Below are 24,800 nucleotides of genomic sequence, written 5' to 3'. Positions count from 1 at the left end.
AGAGTAGAACCAAGGCCAGGGGTTTTCCTGGTTGAAAGTTTGCACTTAAGCTTGTAAGCAGGGGGAAAAAAACGGGATCCTTGTGTAGTTTTGATGCTTTGGCACCTGTGGAGTTTCTGAGTACCCAGTGGTGGTAGGACAGGGCAGCTTTTGGAGTGGGCTCAAGGCACAGGAGATTTCCAGCATGGGGTCTGTGCAGTTTTTCTGAACAGTTCTTCCAAGTCCACAGGAGTTCTAGAGCACTGTAGGATGCAGACTTAGCAGGACAAAGGACTCAGTTATGCTGTCTTTGTGATTAATCAGTATGACTGCTTTAGCATCAGAGGGCTGTGTACCACCATCACAACAAAGAGTGAACGGTCCTAAAATTATAAGCAATAAAACTCTTTACCAAGAGATGATATACTTTCTTGGTCTTCTCTTGGCTGGGACACGGCTATCCCAGTGGATAGATGCACCCAAGCTCAGCTTCTGTGCTTTGGAGAGCACTGAGATGGGAAATACCTTTTCTTCTAGATTGAGTCAGGGGTTTAGATCTTGTCAAATACTGATACTTGTTGAGCTGATATGTGCTCCTGGGTGCCATCCAACCATGTATCTGCCATGCCCCATCCCTGCAAGAGTTGAATGTCAGGTTAGACAGAGCTTGGAGTAACCTGGTCTGGTGGAAGCTGTCCCTGCCCAGGGCAGGGGGCTTGGAACCAGATGGTTGTTATGGTCCCAAACCCAACCACTCTATGATTCCAACCCAAACCAGTCTCTGATTCTGTGACCTGTGAACCTTGCCCCGACAAGGGTGTGTGCTTCGAGCCATTAAAAACCCTTCGTTGCTGCATGGCAAGGGCTGGCAGCGTGCGGGACCGTGTCCTGGTGAGCCCGGGTGCAGTCACACGGAGCAGCATCCCGTGAAATGCAGTAACAGCGAGATTTGTAAAGAAAGCAGGCGGAGGGCAGGGCTCGGGGTGGGAGGACGGGCTGTGCGGCCGGGCTGTGTGGCGGTGGGCGCGGTGACAGCGGGGGGACACGGGGCGGGGAGCGCCGGTCTGGCAGCGAGAGCCGGCACCGCCTCCCCGCTGCCCCCTCCCCGCCTTCCCCGCGGCCGGGCCGGGCGCGCCCGCTCACGCTCTGCTCTCTCCGGCACAGGGGCAGATCGAAGTGGACAGCGAGACCGTCTTCAAGTTGGCCGCCCTGGTGCTCCAGGTGAGTGTCTCTTCCCGGCTCTGTTTGGCTCAGCACATTCCCCTTCCTGGGGTTTTTTCCCCACTCCGTACGGACAAGCCCCCGCAGGGTTGTTGATGGTTTCCGCGGCTGGGGAGTGGAGGGGAAGCTGGAACATATAGGAGTTACTTTCCTCATAGGCGAGTAAGACAAATATTTATTTGAGGAGCTTTAAATTGAAAGAATAAAACCTCATCAAGGGAAGTCATTTATCTGGGCAGGTTTCCATTCAATTTATCACTTACCCTAATTTAAATACATTCCAGAGATCTGGGAAGAAAAGTGTAAATATTGCAGCTAAATCGGCTATATTATGCCTGTGAATCTTCTTTTCAGAGCATATGGTTTTGATACCTCTGTTATGTTGAAATATACAGTGTCAGTTTTTCCCTCTCATTAATCTAGTTTTGTTGTACTGAGACTTAAACTCCAGTTATTTGCCGCTTTCTATGAAATAAAATTGTGCCTTTAAAACATTGGCGGTTTTCCCCTGTTGCACTGTCAATGACAAGGTGCCCCAGCAAAGCTGCAGCAGCTTGATCTGCCTGAACCGTTGTTTTCATCTCGAGTGAGCACAATTCCTCCCAACTGCTGACTGTACAGCCAACTTTTGCCTGGATGAGAGAGGAAGGAGAATTGTATTTCACTTCTTGTGCAGTAAAAGCGACATTTGATTTGTGATGTGAAATTCATCCCCATTTTGGAAGCAGTTGTATTTATGCTGTAGGTGGATTATCTACAGCTGGGAGCATGAGGGGCCAAGTTCAGCTCTCGAGCACATGCAGGCAGGCTCCGTGTTTTGCAGGGAATGTGGCGGGGGTCAGGATCTGCCCGCAGAGCTGTGGGAGTGGGGAAGTGAACAATGCTGGGAAAATCGAGGGCTTCTGAAGAGATCATGTTTTAATTCTGTCACTGTTTTTCAATTGTAGGAAGCCAAAGGGGACTATTCCAGGTAATAACATTTTCCTTTCTAATACTGGTGTGCTTGATGGATGTGTTTTTCTGTGTTGGCATTGTATTGCAAACAATCACAAATGGGGGTAAAGTCCAGCTGCGAGCAGTGCCCAAAGAGAGTGAAATGTGCTGCTGGGCTGGATAAAATCTGAGTCTGCAGGGTGAGTAACGCCTTTTGTGAGCAAACTCTGAGTCAAAACAGTGTTTCAGGCTACCACGCTTTGCTCCCCTCCCAAATGTGGGTGCCAAAGTGGGAGAAGGGGAAAGCTCCCACACTTCCTGCCAGAAAGCCTGTGCTTTGCCAAACTTTTGCCAAGAAAACTTGCCTGTGCTCCTGCAGAACTGTGTTTGGGTCCATGTGGGTGACCTTGCCCACAGCCGTGCCCGTGCAGTGGCAGCACGGGCAGGGATGTGGGGCTGTCAGCTGCCACGGGGATCAATGAGCCGTGTTCTCCTGCAGCTGCCCCAGGGCCTCTCCCTCCCTGCACTTGACCCAGCAGTTGTGTTGTGGCTGATGAGGGACCCCCTTGCTCCGCTTGAGCTGTTTAAAGCTGCATCATCAGGTTGGGCTTCCCCTTGAAGGTGCATCTTACCCAGCTCTGATTGTGATAAGGGGCTGTGGGGAGCAGGTGGGGTCACACTCACTCCTGCTGGAGCCAGGGGGAAAGACCTTCCATTCGAAAGAGCTCACCAAGCAAATAGAAGTTCAGAAGATTGGCTTTGGTCATGTTAATATTTTACTACTTGCTGAGTTTCCATATGGGAGGAGAGGTGTGTTTTACACTTTAGCTACAACAGCTTTGGAGAGCGCTCAGTACAGACCTGTCTGCCCAAACGCAGAGAGCAAGTCACGTTTGACTGCCAGAGTGACTCTGCTTTCCGTTCCAGGGGGCAGTTGTCAAGTCAATGCCAATGCCCTAGACCCCTTCCCTTCAAACGCCTGTCCATTCTCTGCTGAAGGACACGCTCTGTGAAGTCCATCAAAGTCTCCTCCTCAGCGTGCTGTCACACCTGCAGGGAGAAAAAGATGTCTTTGACCAGCTGGCTGGGCTGGCTGTGCAGACCATTTCTGTTCCCGTCCATGCTGTAGACCTGCTTTGTGATCCCCAGTATATTGCTTTTACCTGTAGTGTGCTGCGTTTTTCTCTAGGAAGACCCCTTGTCTTGTCTTATCTCACAGGGACACCCTGAGCTTAGCTCAGTTTAGGCACAGATAACCAGAAAATCACTGCTGACTCCACCATAAGTAATTTGTTAAGCTGTAGCAACTGGTGGCACATTTTTCTTGATTCTCAAGATCAGGGGTTAAGGTTAAAAACCACTTTAGTGGTGAAAATGTGGTTTAAACTTAACACTGCCTCCTTATCATTTACCATAAATAGGTTTGTAAGTATGGCTTCTTGAGGCCAAGAACTGTGTCTGTGGTTGTTTCCCATGGTTCCCTGGACACGTTGCAAGGAGTGGATTGCCCATGATTACCTTCAGAAGTATGTAAAGAAAATTGGAGGGAAGAGCATTCTGCTACAAGAGTGATTTCCAAATGCAGCTATTCTCCTAAGAGTTGCATGGAAACAGCTGCAGCAATTGTTTCCTCTGTTAAACTGAGCATATGTTATGCCCCCGTAGCAAATGAGCATGGCCAGCTGTCCCAGGCCCAGTGAGCACACCAGGAGTGAAGGAATTTCATGTCACAGATCACAAGTGGTCCTTTGGGCCAGTGCTGATAAAGCACTGGCTTAATTACCAGCATATCTTAATGATGATACTGAAGGACTGGCCTCTGCTGCCCAGCTTGCTGTGGTGCACAGACTGTCCTGCAGCAGTGCTCCTGTGCAGTGTGATTTGCCTCCCTTTGCAATGCCTTTAGTGTGTTCTCTGCTCGCTGCCATTTGGCCATTCTGCTTTGAATCACCTTCTGGAATGTGGCTCTTACACCACTTCTGCTTCCATGAGAACGTGCAGGTTGATTTTTTTGGTACTGGACTAGTGCTGAATGATTGTTGGTAAATACAGGAATTGCCTGAAGTCCTGGAGATTAGCTCTCTGAAGTGAGGATTGGGCCAGTCCAGGCAATGCTGGGGATCTCTTCCTGCCTGATTTTTCACACACATCCCATAGGCAGCTTTTCCATGGGGACACATCCTGTGGTGGGGTCACTGTGTAGCATTCCCGCTGACGTCAGCTCTGTACCAGGGCCTGAACGTATCAGACTCAAAATTCTACAGGAGCCTCTTTCCCAATCCACTGCTCACATTCTCAGATAACGCCCTGATGGCAGGGAGCAGCAGCTTCCTGAGCAACACCCTCCCCTGCCCCATGCTGAGTGGGTGAGCGCATTCCTTGGAAATCTGTTTCTTTTCAGTGAGCAAACCTGACACGTGGGCGATTGGAGAAAGTGAAAAACTTTTGATTTCTACACCACAGAGGTCACTCTGGAGGGACTTTGCAGTCTGGTAGCACTGGCAGCATGGGAATACCAGGGACTTTGGGGTTTGACCCTTGCAGGTGCTTTGCAGTAGGACCCCAAGGTCATGAGCTGGGCTCTTACAGGACAGGGGTTTCATAGAATCATAAAATGGTTTGGGTTGGAAGGGACCTTAATGATCATTTACTTTGTGCCTTATTATTTGGAGAGAGGCTTTATGTGAGATGAACCACCCAAGTCCCGCTTTGAGAGGACCTGGTTTTGAAGACATCTTTGTAAAACTTAAGTACATGCTTCAAAATTGCACCCGCAGCGTGTCCTGGTTTGGACAACTCTGGATTCTCAAAGGCAGCCTAGACTGGCTTTGGGACACAGGAGGAATGAGGAACAAAGGTGGCAGCAGACCACGGCCAGTGTAGCTCACCATGTACCCTTTATTTCCTTTTCCTGTTTACCCCACTGGTGATCCCAGCCAAGAAAATTCCCTGCTGTGTGTGGTGAAGAGGATGTCACAGGGATGGTCAGTGAGCTGGGATGGTGTCAGGGCTGCCCTGGGCAGAGCAGTTCCTCTGGACAGTCCTGCAGTTGTGCTGTCCCCAGGAAGGCTGGGATGCTGCACATTCCTGCCCTTCTGCCTTCCTGTGCAGTGCTGGGCATACTTTGCTCAAGGGGAAGGATGTAACACTGGCTCGTGTTTGCTTTTCACGACTCATCCATGGCTTCCAGTTGACTGCTCCTCTGTTTAAGCTGAGTTCCCAGCACTTTTCACCCAGCTCCTGCAATAGGAACCCCAAGCAAGCATTAGTCATTGATTGGAGTTTTGAAACTCTGCGTGAGTTAATTGCGTTCCTCCACTCTCGTATTTGCAAATGAAACAGAAAAATCTGCAAGCCTGGTTTTACGACATCTTGGTTTTTAATCTCTATGCAAAGGTTTTAGAAAGAGGATATGATTCAAATTGCATCTTCTGGCATGGCTCAGTTTTGGGGGAAAAACGTACATATTCTGTTTATTTTAGGAATTTTATTTAAATTTTAAAGAAACTTAATGTTTTGGCAGTCTGTTAATTATTCATCTTGTAAATATGCAACATATAAAGTCTGGCTTCCTTGGGAAATAAATGATTTAGCTGTATTTAGTTTACAGATTAAGCATTTGCCCTCGAAAATGCTGTACAATACTATATACTTTGTAGCTTAATGAGAGAGACAGTTTGTAACTGAGAAGTCCTAAATGCTGTCCTAGCATTGGAAAAATGTTTATTAAAATCAGATTAGCTACAGGGACTATATAAGGAAAGTGACTTGGGGGAAAAAAAAAAAAGAAGTTTATTTTCTGACTGATAATCTTGGACCGTATTTTCCCCAGTACCATTTTCAGGACTGAAACCCAGCCGTGCTCCCTGGAAGTTAATTAAATTGCTGGAGGAGGGCTTCTATTTTCTTTAAATAGCTGACGCATTCGTTTTTGATTCTGGCCTGTGGGCTGCAAAGATAACTCCCGACTGGTATAACATAACACAGACAAAATAATGAATTCCTGATAGCTGACATGTGCAAGGCACCGGGGTTTATCGTTATGGGGGTGATAAAGGCAGTTTGTAAAAGGAAAAGGTTTGGGTGAGAGATAGCCCTGCAACTGAGGCTATGGAGTAATTGGTTCAGAAACTCCTGAACTTTAAAACTCTACTGAGAAAAAAAAGTGGAAGTTCTTGTTCTAGGTGCAGAAAGTAGTATTAACAATTTGCTCCTAATTAAAAGTGAGTGCTCAGTGTGAGATTTTTGGGTAGTGTTTTGTTGGGAAGCTGAATGTTTTGCCAGGCAAACTGGAAGATCTCTTGGTAGAAAAGAATGTGGGAAAGATAACGTGGGCAGTGCTAGAAAATAGCTGTTGGAAAGAAGTTAATAATTGTCTGATAGCAAAGCACCTGCTCACTCTACTGCTAACCTCAAAATGAAGGTACCCTGAGGAACAGGACACACCTGAGGTCTGTTGGAGGTGGCTTGTCCAGCCTGATTTTGGGAATCTTGTCAGGTTCACGTGACCAAAACTCCAGTTGTGGCCATGTCCAGGACTGGGGTTGGAGCAGGAAGACAAGTTCAGGGATGAGTTACAAGGGGACATCTCATCTGGCAGCCAAAGACTGGAGCCCAGTCTGGATCCTCTTTCAGCCCCAAGTATTCCCTCACACCTCTATCAGTGAGTGATACAAAAGAGCTGGTGGGTCACCAGAGGATTCACTCTCAGAACATCCATCTGGTGCCTGTCATACCAGCACCGTAGTTCAGTTTCTGATGTTCTTTTCCATGCAATGCACTTTTGAAACGCCCATGCACTGATATCCTCAGCCTTTTTCCAGGCTGCCCCCAGCTCCCCGTGGGCTGAGTCTGCCTGGCTGTAAATCAGTGCTCAGCACTGGCGCTGCCTTGTGCCCCTTGTGCTCCTCGGCCCTTGTTTGCCAAGTGACTCATTGTGTGTTTTGCCTTTCAGCTGTGACTCCCAGCACTTTTTCTTTAAATACCTGGTGAGGCACTGGCTCTGAACCATTAACTCTGTCTCGGTCAAACCCAGCTGTGTGCTTTCCTCAGCTGCCTCTTTTTCAATAAACAGCTAATTTAGGACAAGATGAGCAAAAGTCTACTTACTCAGAACCTGTTAGTTGAGGGGTTTGATTATTTATTTCGCTTGGTTTGGGAACATCCGATGAACCAAGGTAGTAAATAAGCAAGTTTAGGGAAAGTCTCATGTTTCATATCTATTTCATACAATGATGATGATTCCCCTACTGACAGGTATCAGATACCCACTTTCCCAAGAGCTTAACTGAATTTTATATCCTTTTCAAAGAAAGCTGGTTGAAGACTACAGTGATTTTTCTCTAGCAGGGTGAAGTTTTTTCTTTCGTTGGTGAGTCCCTGTAGGTTTGCCATGAGGAACAGGATCTGAGGAAAGGCAGCAAGCAGAAGGGAGCCAGGCAGGGAACTGCTGAGCTCCATCTCCCTCAGCACTGAGGCAGCAGTTGAGAAGAAGACATTGTTTTCTCCTGGTGTTTTATTTTTCATGCAAACCAGGTGCAAATACCAAAAAAAAAGTACTTAAGATGCCATTTTTTGGATAGACTTTTCAGAGCAACAGGGCTTTTTCCACTGGCACTGCTTGTAGATTCATCCAGTTCATGGCAGACCAAAGCATGTACAGCCTGCAATGATGTAATTTTAATGGGTTTTTTTACAATTTCCTATTTTAAAGCAGTTCTGTAAGGGCTGTCAAGGAATTAGTATAGAACACTTACTATGTAGCAGATTAATTAGGTGGAAGCACTGTGGGTGGAAATGAGCAAAAAGGATTAGAAGAAGAGGGGGAAAAAAAGGATGTTTGCAGTAATTTAATAACCTGATCTCATGGGATTTACTACTTGTATATAGCAATGTAACTGTTAATATTCACACACAATTATGGCAGTTTGGTAAGGAACAGTAATTTTTAGATTTCATATGCATGATGTTTGTACAGTTTCCAGCAGGGCAGAAAAGGGGTTATTGTGTTTTGTCATCTTTAATTGTCCCTCCACAGTACTTTTCTTTGGTTTTTCTTTTATTTTTAAAGTACTTTTAACTCAGAGAGCAGAGCTAGAGTGGGTACAACCCAGCCACCTAGAGAGGTCTTTTGTGTGTGCTCTGCATCCAAAACAGATGAGAGACAAGACAAGCACGGTGCCAGGAAATTCATCATCCCCCAAGTTGTCTCCAGTGCAGGGGACGAGCTGTCACAACTGCCAGGCTTGGAGTAGCATCATGACAGCCATAGGTGTAAAAGATCTTTCCCCTTGTCCCTAGAAATCCCCTTAAGTACAGGTTCAGTATTAAAACACATGGCCTTTTCCTGTTGTAAAAATCACATTTAATGGGTTTTGCATTATAATGTATTCACCTCCTTTTTGTTGAATATCTGAAAAACTTTTTCAGGTCCACAGGGAGTTTTTCCAGTCTTGCACCCTCATCTGTGAGCAGGAGTTTGGGCTTTGGTCTGATTCCTAACAACATACTCACTCGAGAAAAGCAAAAGTAAATCTTCTGCTTTTGCTTCCCATGGTGGCTGAGATCTGTCATGTGAGGTGTATTTGGTGCTTTGAGGAAATGGAATGACAGCTTTTCAACCTCAGTTTTTTGCTTTTGCAGATTTGTCAGGTCTTTATCATTATTTGGACACTTTATTTTTCTTGTGGTTCCATGTATCTCTGTATCAGCTGGGCTGTGATAACAGGGTTTAAACTTTGCTACTGTACTCAGACATGCTAAAAACCCACAACTAATATGGCTAAGCTGACTTTTGTGTGAACAGGAAGAAAGCATGAATGTTAGAAATAACAGTCTGTTGTTGTGAGGAAGGGCTTGGGATCCTTCAAGCGTTGTATCAACTGTGAATATCCATCTTTGCTTGGCAGTAAATCCCCAGGTAAAGCAGAGCCATTCTGCTTTTGTCTGGTCTGTTAGGGGAGCACTGCTAACATGTGCTGTGGGTATGACCAAGCAGGTCTTTAAACATGGATCTGTCATGCCAGGTCTGTGGGACAGGATTCACCAGCCATTGTAGGTAGTAGGTCCAAGGACCAAAAGGGTTTGTGTTCAGAATATTCATGTTTCACACCAAGAGCTGTAAAAGAATTTAGGATTTAAATTCCTAAATCCTGAGGATTTAGGGCAGCTCCAGGTCACAGATTTTCTCTAGCCACGAAGAGCTGCTTCCTTGGCACCCTGTCCCTTGTCTGCAGAGTGGAGGTTGTAGCAGTGCCTTGTCTGCCAAGGTGGCTCTGGGAGCAGCTCATGTTCCCGTTTGTCTGCTCACCATGTCCTCACATGGAGAGGTGTGTGCATACAGCTGACTGGAGAAATGTTGCATTTTCCTTGGTGCTCTTGGCCCATCTTCCAAAAGCCAATGTGTGTGGTCACCAAACCCCAGCAGATCAGTAGGTGCTGCTGCTCTGCCCAAGAGTCGGGCAGTGCTCGGGAAGCAGAGAAGTTGGGCTCAGGGAGCAGGGCTGGAGCTGGTCAGGCCTGGCAGTCCGAGGCTCTGGTCCAAGTGTGGGGAATGGTCGTCCAGTCCCAGCCATGCTTTGTGTTTGGTGCAGGTCCCCCTTGAGCTGTGAAACTAAAGCTGTTGCTGCTGCACAAGGTGGGAAACCACAGCATAGCCACAGCCTAGATGTCCAACAAGCTGGGGTTGAAAAAGACATCTGCACTGCTTATCAGGGCCCTTTTCACAGATGGGGGTGGAAGGCTCTTAAATGCCCCTTCAAATACCTCTCTGAGCAGGCGGCTGCTATCTGGTGTTCAAGTGGCAGCCTCTGCAGCCCTGCCCCCGGCAAAGCTGCCACTGGCTGCAGGGAAGGTCGGGCTCTGGCGGTCCTGTACCAACGGGAGCCCCTTGTTCATGGCCTCTCCACATCCTGGGTTCCCTTCAATAGACAAATAACTTTCTTGAGTGTGCCAGCAGACCATAAACTGAAAGGTTGGGAAATGATGGGAAACGTCTGGCATTTGCCACAAAAGAGGATTTGTCGGAGAGCACATTTCAAAATCCTGCTGCCAAGATCCTGCTGCTCTGGCATACTCAAAAGCTGCTAAATCCATCGTCTCTCCCTGTACCTCCCCTGCTCTCTCTTCCTTCCCCCCTTTTTTCTCCTGCACTTTTAACCCTGCTCATTTTTTCCCCCTCCACTGCCTCACTGCTTGCTCCTCACACCTGTTTCTCGTGGTACCTCGAAGGGCAGAGCAGCCTCCATGGGAGCATGAGGTTGCCACGCTCTGCCCTTCCATTTATTTTACGACAAACTCAAAGCCTACAGAACAGGCCCCTGTTGCTGAAGCAGCCCAGCTGCAGTGGGATGGTCCATGTTGCTGGTTCTCGTCTGTGAGTGTAAGGAATGGGAGCACCCTGGAGACCTTGGTGATGTTTGCCTGAGTCTGGTCACTTCAGAAAGTCACTTTAGGACCAGGCTGGGGTGTGGGCAGCAGCACAGGATGTTCTTGTACAATTTGGTGCATAGGAATTTGGTGGTCCTTCTAAAGAAATAGGGCTGTTACTGACATCAGCTGAATAATCTGGCCTGAAACCCTTGATTATCAAACTTTAAAGTATCTGCTCTAATTGTGTGCTGTTTCAGAGTATTTCTTTTGCTAGCTCTAAATATCTTGAAGAGAATGAGGTGACAAATGCTGATGGAAATGTTTTGAAGCATCTTCACGATGTAGGGTAATAGCATATCATCCTTTCACTGTGCAGCTCCACATTTCCCTGTATCTCCTACGTAATTCTCAAATTTGCTGGTATTTAGGTGTCCGTGAAATAACTTTCAGGTTAATTTTGAGAGACTGGTTGACATTTTCTAAAGGCAAGGCCACTCTAAATTCTACCTGTGCTATGCCTAAAATTCATTTCAAGAATTAGCTGAACATCAGATAATGACAGTCAGAAGGACCCTGGAGTGACTTATCCAATGATCCTACAGCAATACGAGAGAAAGTATTTGTGTGAGGTCAAGAGGCTCCAAGAATAGAGGAAAATCGCTATACAAAGCACTTTCCCTAGTGATAAATTTGTACCTTATAACGTGTTATCAACATAATTCGGCAGAGGCAGACACACCTGCCTTTGATTTAGTCAGTTAAGAGTTGTCTGAAGTCCTGTCCTCATCAAGTTGTTAATATTTACAAAGAATCTGTGGGCTGATAAGCTTCTATGCTGTAGTCCAATATATTGCTTTTGCTGCTGGGTGTGTCACTTGCTCTTCATGTTTTGTTAATCTCATTAACCACATCTTACTCCATCTGAGCTCTTACCTGCGTTAGCAATGGGCATAAGCTGGTTTCTGACAGTGGGTGCAGGGAAATGCCAGGGCACCCATTGACAAATGGTCCTAATTAGCACAGTTCTGTAAATCTTTGCCTGGCAGGGAGTGTTGTATCATTCCATTAGAAGCTGTCAAGATGTACTTTCTGGGGGCATAAATGTGTAACTCTGCTTTAATTTTAAGTAACGTGCTCTAGGCAGAGCATGCCACGATAGTCTGGCTTGGTTCCTTCATGGATTTCTGGTGGGGGTTTTAGCAAGATGCCTAAAATTTCACTGTAACATCAGCAGATTGTAGGAAGCTCATGAGATTGGTCCTGTTTTGCTGCTGGAGATAGTTTCAAGTGGGTAGTCATATCGATAGTCTGGTACATGATTAAGTATTTTTATTGGTTATTTTAGAGGCAAACTGCCTTCCCTCTCCATGGACCTGGCACTGACGAGCAGGGTGTGCTGGGGACAGCATCTTGCCCAACGTTTGATCATGTTGGGACAGAGAATTAATTATGGGCAGTACCAGGAGTGCAAGATGAGGTTCAGCATGAGTAGGCTCTGATGCAGATTTTCATTATTTCCATTTGCATTGTCCAGATTGATTCAACTTCTTCTTTGTATCTGCCAGAGAGAAAACTCCTGTTTAGAGGGTGGAATAGGAAGGAAAGGGTCTGTCTTGCTGCTTTTGTTTAATTCTTCTCCATAGTGGAAAAATACTTGAGATGAGAGTTTCCTATATTCTCCTCCTGGGGAATAAACAAACCTTTTGCCAAAAACTGTTCGGCCCCATTGACTCTGGGCGGTTTAAGTTTATGTATTGAAATTATGCCAAAAACCACCAGTCCAGAAACCCCCTCTGTAGCAGAGGTCAGATTAAATGCAAGTTGGGCCTCCCTGTCCCAACAGCCACGTCCTCCTCCTGGTGGGAACCCACCATGGACATGCCAGATAGAGCACTGGGTGTTTGGCTGGCAGATAGTGTGGATGGTGGGAGATCTGGAGCCGGGGCTGTCTGCCCTGGGATTGCTGTATCGGCTGGTGATCGTTGTGAAACCAAACAGGAACAGGTCATAATTCAAGCCGCAGCTCCTGCTATCTGGAGTTGTCACCTCTGGGGAACGGCTGGCTCTCAGAGGGCTTGGGAAAGTGATCCTGAAGGTCAAGGGGAGACTTGGTTGCTGCAGATGAAGTGATAATGGACTCTGTGGAAGGAGGGGGAGGACCGTTTGAGGCTTTTATTATCCCTGAAGCCGTGAATCATCCCAAATGCTAATCCTGGGGCGTGCAGTCAGCAGATCCAGGCTGCTGCGTGCCAGCCTGCACTGTCTGAAGGCATCCAGCGTGCAAGGAGCTGTGCCCTGTTTTTCCCAGGTCTTTTACATTTTTCTAGGATTGTTTCATGCTCCATCTTACAATTATGCAGGGAGAGAAAAATCCTCATGTTGTTTCTCAGAGAGTTTCAGGCTTTATAAGTCCATTTTGATGGACTTCTCCCAGTGCATGTGGATGGGATGGTGTGTCTGAACCTCAGGGTGCGAGGTTGGGTCCCTTCAGGAAGACAAGTCCCAGGGGCCAATCTTACCTCATAAAATCAGTGTATTCTCTGCTATTGCAAGAAATTGGATGGGTTTGTAGGTTGGCAGAAGAAGAGAGAAGGCCCAGCTCTGCTGTAAGTTGTCACAGCTCCGTGGCCTCTGCCTGCTGACAGTCTGCAGCAGGGCTGTGGTTCTGGGTCAGTGCTGCAGGGACGCGTCCCCTGTCATGGCACAGATGTGGTGACAGCCCTTTGATCACTCTGTGTCCCAGCTCAGAGCCCACAGGCCCTGCTCTGGGGCAGGTTTGCTGGCTAGCCCTCAAAATTTAAATTCAGCGGTAGACATTTTCGTATTGATCAGCTGCTACTCATCACTCAAGCTTAACTAGCACCCTTGTTTTGGCATTGATGAGGATAAAGTTGCCACTCAGATAGATCTGGAGAGGCGAGGGGCCCAAAAACCAAACAGGAAGGCGAGTAGAGCTGTTGGAGGCCACGAGTGTTGCAAGAGGTGGCATTTCAGAGCATGGGAGATGCAGCTGCCAGGATTTGTGGCATTTCTGCAGACTCTTGGCGATGGGGAGGCTCCTGGACCCATAATGATTGGTGAAGGACCATTTGGGACCTCTCCATCCATGTGTAGTGGTGACAGCTGGGGTGTCAGCTGTCCCCTGTGCCCGGCTGCCTCTGCCAGAGCTCAGGCCTGGCCTCCCAGCATCAGGCTCCTTATTGCCTCAGCCCTTACAACCAGGTTTCTAAATAGGGCTTTAATGACCACCCATTAAACCTCTGATTATGAATACTGCGGGGGCCCAGATTCTGCAGTTACAGAAACAGGCCTTTTGTTTGGTAAAAATGAGCTACTTTGCTATTACTTCCTTCCAAAACCTCTCCTACTTCACCGTATTTCCCTGCCAACTCTGCCTGCTAGAGCAGCCATTGCAGTGATGAGTCAGGTTTAAAAATGGGAGGAAATTCGTGTTTTAATAATCAGTTACCCTGTGAGTCTATGATTGAAGTTGGACAGGACGTTAGGAGGTCATCTGGCCAAACCTCCAGCTCCAAGAGGGAGTTCAGGCCCGGTTGCTCAGGGCTTGTTTTTTTAGTTTTGGGGTGGTTTTTTTGTTCTTTGCTCTGGTTTCTGAGGACTTGGGAGAGCATGCTCTGTCTGCATTTCCATGTGGCCCTACAAACCCCTGGTTATCTACCTTCTGTCTGCAAGCTGAGATGTCCTGCAGCCTTTTGATCCCATCAAAATGGGCTTGTAACAGGGTGAATAAAACTCAACTTTGGTGAGCGTTGGCTGTAATTGAGCGGTGGAAGGAGAGATCCTGATTTTCTACCCAGCTGTCCCTGTTTGTGGCCCTTGGGTGCTGGCCAGCTTGCAAAGAAAAATGGATATTCCTGGCAGAAGAGTGCAGCAACCAGCGCTCCTCGGCGTTAATTGACCCCTTCTTGGCAGCTTCATCAAAGACATTGAAGAATAAATAGGCTGTTGATTGAACTGTTTGCTCGTCCCCAGAGGTGGTCCCCCTCACTCTGGGCTGAGGCTCATTGTCAGGGCTGGGGAAGGGCCTTGCAGGGCGATTAGCCCGTGCTCCCGAGGAACAAAAAAACCTTTCATCTCCTGGCTTTCCATGTGGCAACTGGGAGATGGAATCGTGGGAGGGGGGGTTGCTGTGTCCTCGAGTGCAGAGCTCCATCCACAGTGCCCACGGATCTACTCTAGGGATGCGCAGGGTGTGGAATTTGACGGAAGAAGGGGGGGGTGGGCATAGCTCTGATGAAAACTCTAATAGTTCAGTCTGATGAAAACAGAAGTTGGGAGCAGAAAAATACCTTCAAGGAAAGCCTGGACAAAATTGAGGCAGATGCTGATGGACGTGACTGATGCATTCTTTGCATAGAAAAGTCATGTTGGTGCTTGCTGGCGCTGCTGCAAAGGCACGCAGAAATCCTGCCGAAATGGGGCGTGCAGGTTTCAGCTGATTAATTAATGGACTGTGTGAGGAGAAAACATGAACCATTTTACTGATGCCTGTAAATAGGTTTTTAAATATTCTGCTGGGTTTTTGTCGTGACAAATTGCATTCACATACTTCAACCCCGCTGTGTTTCATTCCAGGCTGAGCCTAGAGTCCAGAATACTTGAACTTTCTCGGCAATGGGCAGTACAGGACAACTATTTTCACTGAAAATATTTTAAAGCATATGAACTGAAACTCTTTGTTTTGAATCAGATCATCGTTAAACTCTGAGACTTGACAAATACCACGCTGCTTCATGAAATGTATTGTCTAGAGGAAGGGCTTTAGGGAAAGACAGAGCAAAACATTGCACTACAAGCCTTGCTTTTGAGCAGAGGCTTTCCTTCTGCAGCTGTTTCAGGGCTCATTCTGCACTCAGCAAATAAGAGTGAGGGTGTGCAAGATAAATATTGATACAGTGGTGGCCTGAGCATCACGTGTGTGCATAATGAGCCTGCATGACACCATATCCATCCCTGTCATGTGAGAGGGCCTCTAGAGTTACGTTGCTATGACAGCCTGACATGGGGCAACACGCCACGTTCTTGAGTAGCAAATACATCCCTTCCTTCTGCCCAAACTGATGAGTCCATCTCTGATTCACTAGCACTGACTCTGGGCCATTTTTGGTTTTTCAGCGATGAGAACACTAGAAAAGACCTGAAGACGCTGCCCGTCTTTCCTACCAAGACACTGCAGGAGCATCCATCACTTGCTTACTGGTGAGCAGTTTAATTTAAAATGTAAATCATTGCTATGAATGATAACAACAAGATCACTTTTAAGCAGTTTGCAAACTCTTCTGAAAGTTTTCAGCCCAGGACATGGAGTTAATTGCTTATGTTCAAGCATTTCCAGTTTTTAGAAGGTTATAAATTATGCAAGATCTGATGCAAATTCCTCCTTGAAAGTTTGCTCAAATTCAATTGCTATGTCAGAAACTGCTGGATCAGAATATGTGGGGACCCTGCGATAGAAGGAGCTGAAATCTGAGCTCCAGCCAAGCCTGGGTTTGCAGAGAGCACCTCGGTCTTCATCTGTCACACAGTGGAGCCTTTGTGGTTGGGTGACCTTTGCTGGCTGCCAGCTGCCCACCCAGCTCCTCTCAACAGGACAGGGGAAGAAAATAATCTAGAAAGGCTGGAAAGAGAAAGGTAGTTCCAATTCTGGGGCTTGAATTTGATGTAAAGGAGCACAGCATTTAGGATGAATCAGTGATATTGTTTCCTTGGAATTGATACCCTTTGTGCAAATTCAACTCCCTCATTTGTTTTGGTTTTTTAGGCTTGATGTGTACGTGATGGATTTTCAAGTATACCATGCTTGCTTATTATTTGTTTGTCTCAGAATGAATTCTGCTGGGTTTTTCTTTGCTTTCAAGTGTCTGACACATAAATGCATATTTTATTTCACATTCCTCCAAACCAAAATGTTGAAATATGTAACAGGAAAAATGCAAAAAGGTCATTGCTGACAAATGTTTTTTTCACCTATGAAATGTCAGGGGGAGAAATCCACTGGAATGAAAACAGCTCTGGTTAAACTTTTTCTGTCTTAGATATGGAGCATTAACCAGCCTTTGAAGTTTGGGTCCTTTAGAATGTTAAGATGAATTTATACAATTAGCACCATTATTCTGCAGCAGCATCTGCAGCAGAACAGGCTGATCCGAAATGATTTGCTAATTAGTCTGGAAGGCAGGATGCGATGGTGGGGACCAGCCAGGCAGCTCCACACTGCTTAATGAAGGGTGGGAAAGAAATCAGCAAGAACCAGAATGTAAACTAGAGCAAGAAACATGCAGAGGGACCCTGCTCTGCATGCTGAGCAGGTGGCTGAGCTTCGACAGATGCCGTCAAGACATGAACAAAGTCACTGAGCCTCTAAATTGGGTTTTGTGCTTGGTTTGCAGTGAGGACAGAGTAATTGAGCATTATACACAAATTAAAGGTCTGACCAGAGGACAAGCCATTGTTCAGTGAGTATGACACTTGTTAATTTGTGAAGATGATATTTTTACTTTTCTCCTGTTCTTTTTTTGTTGAGAAGTGGCAAGGCAGGCTGTTTGGGTCATTATTGCCTGCAAACGATGTTGTTTGTATCTGTCAGATTCTCTTTTTATTGAGTTATGTTGTGAAGGGGAATTATTTGAAGTTTCACATTTCACAGGCTTGCAGTTTGTCATTTGCGTAGTCATTTGGGTACCTCAAACACAAAAGAAGTTGTTTGGATCTTACTTTATTGGAAGACTCTTCTCCATACCTTGCTTGCCATCAATTAATTTTCACTCCAAACTCTTAAGGGCTAGTATTATCCTAAGTTCTGTAAGAAATTCTGAAATGTTTAGAATTTGGCTTTCAAAATAGCAAGGTCTTCCAAGTTGCACACTGAGCCTGTGGAATTGTATTTTTCTTTTACCATTAATATTTACTGTTTTTCCTACTAGCAAATGCAGTAGGATGTGTTATGAGATGTTTGAGCGATGGCCATGGCTGCACGGTGCAGGCTCCTTGTAGTTTTTCTCACGTACCTCAGTGCCTGTAAATCTGTCTCAATAATCCGTGGTTTTTTTCAGTAGGAACAAGGGAAAAATGGTCTGTTCAGTGGTTTTCTGAATTGCCTCATGAAACAGTTGTACAACGGCATAAACAGATTTATTTGGAGCCTATCCTTTGTAACCAGAGCTTCATAATGGAATAATTATAGGCAGGTCTTTACTGCCAACATTTCCCAAAAGACTCACATGTTCAGTTCAGAATTTTTGCTTTCAGTTCTGTGATCCTCTGATAAGAGATTGAATGTTCTGTTGTATGAGAGATTTTCCTTTTGCTTTAGCTGGGCCAAAATACCCCATCTTTCCCCAAGCCAAGATGCTAAATTTTTTTCTGAAAGCATGGGCCTTCAATTATTAAGGCCTTCAAAATATACAAATGATAAATGACGTGTCCTGGATGTATGTGTGAAAAAAATATGTTAATAGATATTATTCCCTCCAGAGAAAATCATCTGATATGCTATAAATCTGTCTGCAGGTACATGAAAGTGGTAGAAGCTTTGCCAACATACGGAGTTCATTACTATGGAGTAAAGGTCAGTAACTGCCTATAGATAATGTGATTGCTGAGCTTATTATGTGGGATTGCATTCCTAAAGGAGCAGTTGGATGATTCAGTGCCCTTCTATCAGTATGAAACCCCACATTTTTCAAGCTCTGTGATTTTTCCCCATTCAATATACTTTAAGAATTGTTTCCAGAGAGCAGAAAGGAATCTGTGTAAAACCTTACGTAATCCTATCAGGAGCTAAATTCCTATCATCTTAATTAAACTGGATATCACTTGTAGACCCGAAGCAGTTAACAGTTTCCCCAGAGACATTAATCAAGATTAGAAAAATAAAATGTGGAAAAGACTCCTCCTAAGTGGCAAGTGATTAGTGGTGCGTGCTTGGAGTGGGCAAATGCTGAGAAATACTTTTGGAGAGTGATGGAAATACACCGTTTATTCCCATTTGTAGAGCAGAGCCGGGGCCAAAGTGTTTTGTGCCGAAGAGCTCAGCAGAGATGATGTCTCCTTACTTTTGAGTCACGGCCGTGACTGTGGTACCTGAGAAGCTGATGTCTTACGCTATTCTTTCCTCCTGTGGCTGTCCATGCCTGAATTTAGTGGATGCAGTCATTGGCCACAGTTTTTTTCTGTCCCCTATCCTTCCCCTTCACAGCCACTCCTCCAGCCAGTGACACTCTGTTGTTTCAGCAGCACTGTCATTTTTCTGTCCACGTTGCACAGCCACCACCTGGTTTTGTGCCTCTGCCTCAGAAGGCAGAGGGAGAAAGTTTCCACGTTCACCCCAGCAATCCACTTCACCTCAATTTGTTTGCCAGAAAATCTTTGTTCTGTACCTACTTGTACTTGTCACAGAGTGAAAAGGGCTGTACTCTTGGAATTGCCTAATTCTTAAGTAGCTCTTGGTTGACGTAGACGTCCATTTTTCAGGATAAACAAGGAATCCCGTGGTGGCTTGGAATAAGTTACAAAGGAATCGGCCAGTACGACTTACAAGACAAAGTTAAGCCCCGAAAAGTAAGTTTTTTTGCATCTGATTTTTTTGTGGGGGAAACATGGTATGGTGTTTTATGTCAGAATGTACTCTTTTAAGCTGTTGCTTATTAGACTGGTGGGCAGAAGACCAAGGGCTGGAGGCAGAAGGAGATCTCTGCTGGCACTGAGGGAGTAAATCTCTCCCTCTCCTAGATAGTGGAAACGCCCTTTGGGAGCTTTGGCTCACGTGTCTTGAGTTTGGTGGTCTCAGGATGGGAATTTTTCAGCGCCCAGGGATAACTACAGAAATATGAAGCAGTTGTGCTTTGGCAAGGCCTTGTACTTGGGCAGTGTTTTTACTTCACTTTTGTAGTTTGGTTTTTTCTGTGTGACGTGCAAAAGGCTCCACTGATAGAGGCGGAATACGAGGGGAACTGCGTGAAATTGCAGGCTTGTAGAGGCAGCTCTGTAAGTCTGTGTTTCCATGAATTCTAAGGGGGAATTGAAAATAAATGCCAAGTACTGGAGATTGTTCTTCTCCTTCTCCAACCCACTGCTTCCCAGTGTGTCTGGTGCAAAGTGAACTCTGCCCACACCCTCCTGTGCTGTTTGAACAGGGCAGAGGGTCCTGCCTTGCTCTGCTGGCTCCCTTGGAGCCCCCAGCAGAGAGCCCAGACAGCAGTCTTGGAAACCCACCAGGCACCCAACACATGGGCTGGTGGGAGCTCCCCCCATCCTATAGCCACATGTGTGTCCTTGTGACAGGACTGAGCCCTGAAAGTCTTTGAAGGGTTCTTTAACCCCCATGGCTGGTGGGAGAGCTGGTGCTTCTTGTGCTGGAGCCATGCTGCTGGGCCAGGGCTGTCGTTGTTCCTGGTCATGTCTTCACATCTAAGCCATGAGGGGATGGAGACCTGGGAGTTTGCTGTTCTTCTTTCCCCAGGAACGATCTGGGCAGGAGTTCACATGAAGTTGTGCTCCCCGCCCGGGAATTTTACATTTGCAAAATGATATTGTTTAGTGTATTGGTGCCAAAAAGCACAGCTTAACAAAACTTCCTTGTTAAAGAGTAATCCCCCTTCAAGCTTCCAGCTTGATCTTCTCTTTTTCCAGAGCAGGCTATGACTTGGTTTTTTTTGGTGTATTTATATACCTGTGTGTCCAAGGGTGAGCTCTCGTGTCCTTCCTCTGCTTGGTTTAGTAAAACACAGAGTTTCATCCCAGATGTCTCTTCCCATGCCTGCACTAAAAGCAACACAGAGGAACTCTTTGGAAATCAAGTCAGCTTGATGAAGCCATTGAATGTCAAAGGAGAGCATCGAGGAGGTCCTCTTGCCCTTGAGCACTTCCCTGATTTAAGGCAACATCTATAAGATTTTCCAGCCAGGAAAGGATCATTCTGCAGCCAAGATGTCCAGCTGTGACCAGCAACGCTCTCCAAGAAGATGGAGCCTGCCTGGCTGGATGCATTGCTTTGCCAAGCATTTTTTATGCTTGTGGGATTTCAGTTTACAACATCAACCAGGCAGATTAAGAACATTTTTTAAGGTCAGCAGGGCCCAGATACCAAGTCACACCCTGCTACAGTTAGTTATGAGGCGTTGGCTTTGAATGCAGCAGGATTAAGAAAAATAAATAAAAACCAGAGGTCATCTCTGCAGTGGAAGTGTTACAATGGAAATGAGAATAGTTGTTGGCTTTAGTGAAATTATAATTATATAACAGAGGATAGAGATTAAAAGGGAAGGTGAGAGAGAGGAGCCTAAATGCGGGTGGAAGGTGTAATTCCAGTAAGCTCATTGAAACTGTGGGGATGGATATGGCTGTAATACCCTTAAGGATTTGTCTGGTGTCAGTGCAAAGGGACAAAAATTATCCAAGCCACAGCTTGTCCTGAGCCATGGCTGCCTGTAATATGTGGCTAAGTATACAGACAGTTTCTTTATATGAAAAATATTTCAGGGTTTGCAATACAAAGTGCACTTTGGATAAGTGATTGGAATCAGATCACTTTTGGGGGGACAAGCAGACATCAGATCTAGAGGGGCACCCACATCTGACATGGGTTTGGAATTAAAATGCTGCTGCTTATTTCAGTGTACCTACAGCCATGCTGCCTGTGATGCAGAAGGCAGAAGTTCCTTTTAATCAGTATTGTCGTATTTTCATATTTATGAATGTATCATAATTTATTTCAGAGAGAGAAGAGTATATGCAGCTTGCCTGAATCTCCCAAGAGTCTCTCTGGAGCAGCAGGCAGGAAGGGAATAGGCATGTAAACAATTCCTGTCAAAGGTGCTACTTTTGCTGGATTTAGCAGAATTTTCTTGCTTTGGTTTTTGGGAATGGAGCCAAACTCACAACTGCCATGTGCTGGTGTTATCCAGCTGTTTATGCTGTGGATCAAAACTGCTGTTGTGTTTATCCTTAGCCATCTGGGAAAGAGCATCCTCATTATGCTCCACTTCTCCAGTTGGTGATGTTTAAATATACATGCAGCTGATTAATAAATAGAGAATAATAGAAGGGAAAGGTTGAGCTCAAGTCTAATGAAGACCAAGTTGGCCTTCCCGAATTTTAAAGCTATGAGTGATCTCTGGGTGTGCAAACCTCTCTGATACTTGTTGTGGTGGGAAAGCTGCAGCATTTCGGATGGGAGGCTTTTAACAGGAATTGGTGCCTGTGCCCCAGTGAATTCACACCAGGGGGATTTATTCTATTCCCCATGTCTTTTCTGCAATGTTTATGACTGCTGTCACATGTGTTTGTTTCACTGTAGAATCATAGGCATTTGGCAAGAGATAAGTCCATATTTAGAATAAAATTTTACTATTAATAATAGAAATAAAACATATATTAGCTGCACCCATCAATGGAGGGTCCATTAAATCCAAAGAAATATAACCACCCTCCTCAAAAAGTGAAATCTTTTGGCTTTATCCAAGTAGGTCTTCAGGCAAAGATACCTAAATACGAGCCTTGGAGCGCAGAGGTTATCCCAAGATTTTGTTATTGGATCAACACTTGCACGAAGTCCAAGGCTGAGAGCTCCTCACAGGAAGCAACTTGCAGGAGAGTCCTGGATGAAGCAATCTCCAGATCCCTATCGCCCAGCCCTGCCAGTGCTCCATCATCACCATCCGTGAGGGGAGCGTGCGATGTCGGAGAGGCCGGTGTGTGACGTGGGGCTGGACCAGGAGAACCTGCCCTGGCTGTCTGTCTGTGTAGAGCTGGCTGGGGAGGTTTGGCTCCAGCTATTAATATTTTGCTGGTTGACCTGAGATGGTTTTGGGAGTTTTGTTGCTCCAAGTCACTCCTGGGAGCTTGTGTTGCTTTGGGAGCAGTTTCTAGCAAAGCCCAAGTGTTACCCCTCACCCAGGACTGCCAGCTGAGGCACTGAGGGAAGCACTGTGCCCCAGCTCCGTAACAGACTGAAAAGGGAGAATTATTTTGTGTGTCATTTATGAAAATTGTCTTTGTAGATAAAAACAGTGGCTCCACACTGGCTGGAGGTTACACTGAGCTCACTTGATTATCATCCTGAAGTCTCACAGGGCATTAAAACGGACTGAGTTTGGCAACCCTTGCTCAGATTTGAGCTCAGACCTGGGATTAGCTCTGCAGTCCTGCTGCTTTGTAAACATATTCTCTTTCAGCTGCAGTTAATACTGAGGGACACCTCCTGCTTGGAGAAGTGCCTCCTGCTTGCTGTAGGGTGGCATGCCAAGATCCTGTCCCTGGTATCCTCTGAATCAATTAGGAAAAATATAAAACACGTCCCAGGACTTTGTTTGTCATTTCAAGCCAGAATAGATCTCCCTTTATCTCTACCCCATTCTTCTCACTGGTGTCTGTCTTTCTTGTTAATGGAGGGTGTATTAGGGCACGAGTTGAGTTTATTCTGTGTTCAGCCAGTATGTGGGGATCCTCTGAGGGCTGGAGAAGGCTCTTTGACTTGTTCTCCCACTTACTGTGTTTATGTGGGTGACTCCCTCATGATAAATTAACTACATTATCTGAAGAGAAAAACTAATCTTGCTATGGTATTGTTTCAAATGTCCAAGAATATCGGTTCTACTGCTTGACGTCCTGACTGCATTGTGTTCTCAGAAGTGTTTTTGTTAGCATATACTCATTTTGAAATGGGTCATGTTTATCATAGGATGGTGTGGGCTGGAAGGAACCTGAAAGATCATCTCGTTTCAACCCCCCTGCCATGGGCAGGGACACCTTCCACTATCCCAGGTTGCTCCAAGCCCCGTCCAGCCTGGCCTTGGGCACTTTCAGGGATCCAGGGGCAGCCACAGCTTCTCTGGGCAACCTGTGTCAGGGCCTGCCCACCCTCAAAATATCCCTGGCTGGATTTAATTCTCCCAGGGCTTTAGCTTTCCAAACCAGACCCCTTGCTGCTCAGACAATTTCTCTGTATTTCTCCCACCCTCTGTAGGGCGTTTTTTGTGTGTGTTTGAGTTTGTCCAGGAGCTCTTTGTTCATCCTTGCAAGCCTCCTTACTCTTTTGCTTGACTTTCTCTTTGTTGGGATGCATTGCTCCTGATCTGTGAGGAGGAGGTATTATGATATTTCTTTCTTAATTCGACATATGCTAAGAGTTGATGCTGAAAGTTTTCCCTTGCAGAACATTTACTTCATGTAAATGTGCTGTCCTGCTTTGCTGAATAGCTCAGAACACAGCAGCGTTGGAACAGCCTTCTCAGCAGGCAGCTCTAATTAGGCAGAGATTTCTTTTATGGTGTTTATTTCTCACCAAGCCATTGATTTAGATAGAAGATACTAAGCTCACGTAATTACTTAAAATAAGCACAGGGCTTTTACGAGACTGCTCTGAAATTCAGTTCTTTCCAGATGTGCAAAAAGTTGCTTGAACGTCACGTGCCACAAAACACAAACGTTTTGGGGCAGTTTCATGTTGAGACATCCCTCGGTCTTGTGGTGCCAGTGCTAGTGAGGATCAGGCAAAAAAAGGATCATGAAGTATTAGAAAAAAATGTGATCGAAGAGATTTTTAGAGGACTGGCTTAATATTTAAGGCATGAAGGATGCCTGCGGGTGAGCTCTGCCAAATTATGCTGGCAGAGGTGGGAGCTGTCTGCCTCCTTCCCTCAGAAGTTGCTGCAGGTGGGGCAGTTTGGCTCTCCTGCCATCTCCTCAAATGCCTCTCTCCATGGGCAGGCGCAGCAGTGTAACACACAAGGATTCCAGCTGAAGGCAGGATGCCAGACAGCCGAGTGCAGTGGAGGGGCTGAAACACAGCCCTGCTCCCAGCGCTGCTGCCAGGGTGGTAATTTCCCTCTTTGGGTGGGGTGCATTCCTGTGGGCAGAAATCTTTTATGTTTCCTTGCTCTGAATTGCCAGATTTGTCTTTAGATTGCTGTTCCCAGCCAGCTCCCAAGGTGCTGGTTGCTGAGCCTCCTTGCAGGCACCGCACGTACCATGAGGTACTTTGGAAGTGCTTCCCGAGGGAAAGGCTCCTGCACTGGGGCATGGCTTGCACTTCCATGCTGACCTTAACCAAAGACTCCTTGGGTGGAAAGTCAGAGATTTGGGTAATTTAGCTCTCGGTCAGAATTTGCCACTAACCTTGGAAACATCCCAGGTACAATTATGACACGTGCTGTGCCTGGGGCTGGTGCAGCAGCGTGTGGCCACATAGCCCCTGCACTCAGCTGCTCTCCACATTTTCACCTCCTTGCAAAAAAAAAACCTTGAAAAAAAATACTAAAATACTATTTTTTTAAACA

At 46.1% G+C, this 24,800-nt stretch overlaps 1 protein-coding gene across 5 annotated transcripts in view; it reads left to right on the top strand.

Annotated features, from left to right (window-relative positions):
* Positions 1-24,800, top strand: part of FRMD4B (FERM domain containing 4B) — a 125,842-nt gene that overhangs the window by 82,996 nt on the left and 18,046 nt on the right. For all 5 annotated transcript variants that reach the window (XM_039559058.1, XM_019280467.3, XM_019280468.3 and 2 more), the window contains exons 6-11: positions 1,144-1,200; positions 2,148-2,170; positions 15,640-15,723; positions 16,914-16,979; positions 18,034-18,091; positions 18,997-19,083. In XM_039559058.1, coding sequence (XP_039414992.1) covers positions 1,144-1,200; positions 2,148-2,170; positions 15,640-15,723; positions 16,914-16,979; positions 18,034-18,091; positions 18,997-19,083 — 375 coding nt within the window. The remainder of the gene's footprint in view (positions 1-1,143; positions 1,201-2,147; positions 2,171-15,639; positions 15,724-16,913; positions 16,980-18,033; positions 18,092-18,996; positions 19,084-24,800) is intronic.

Source organism: Corvus cornix, chromosome 12 (assembly GCF_000738735.6).
Source record: "Corvus cornix cornix isolate S_Up_H32 chromosome 12, ASM73873v5, whole genome shotgun sequence".
NCBI classification, from domain to species: Eukaryota; Metazoa; Chordata; class Aves; order Passeriformes; family Corvidae; genus Corvus; species Corvus cornix.
This window is presented reverse-complemented; position numbering and strand designations above follow the sequence as displayed.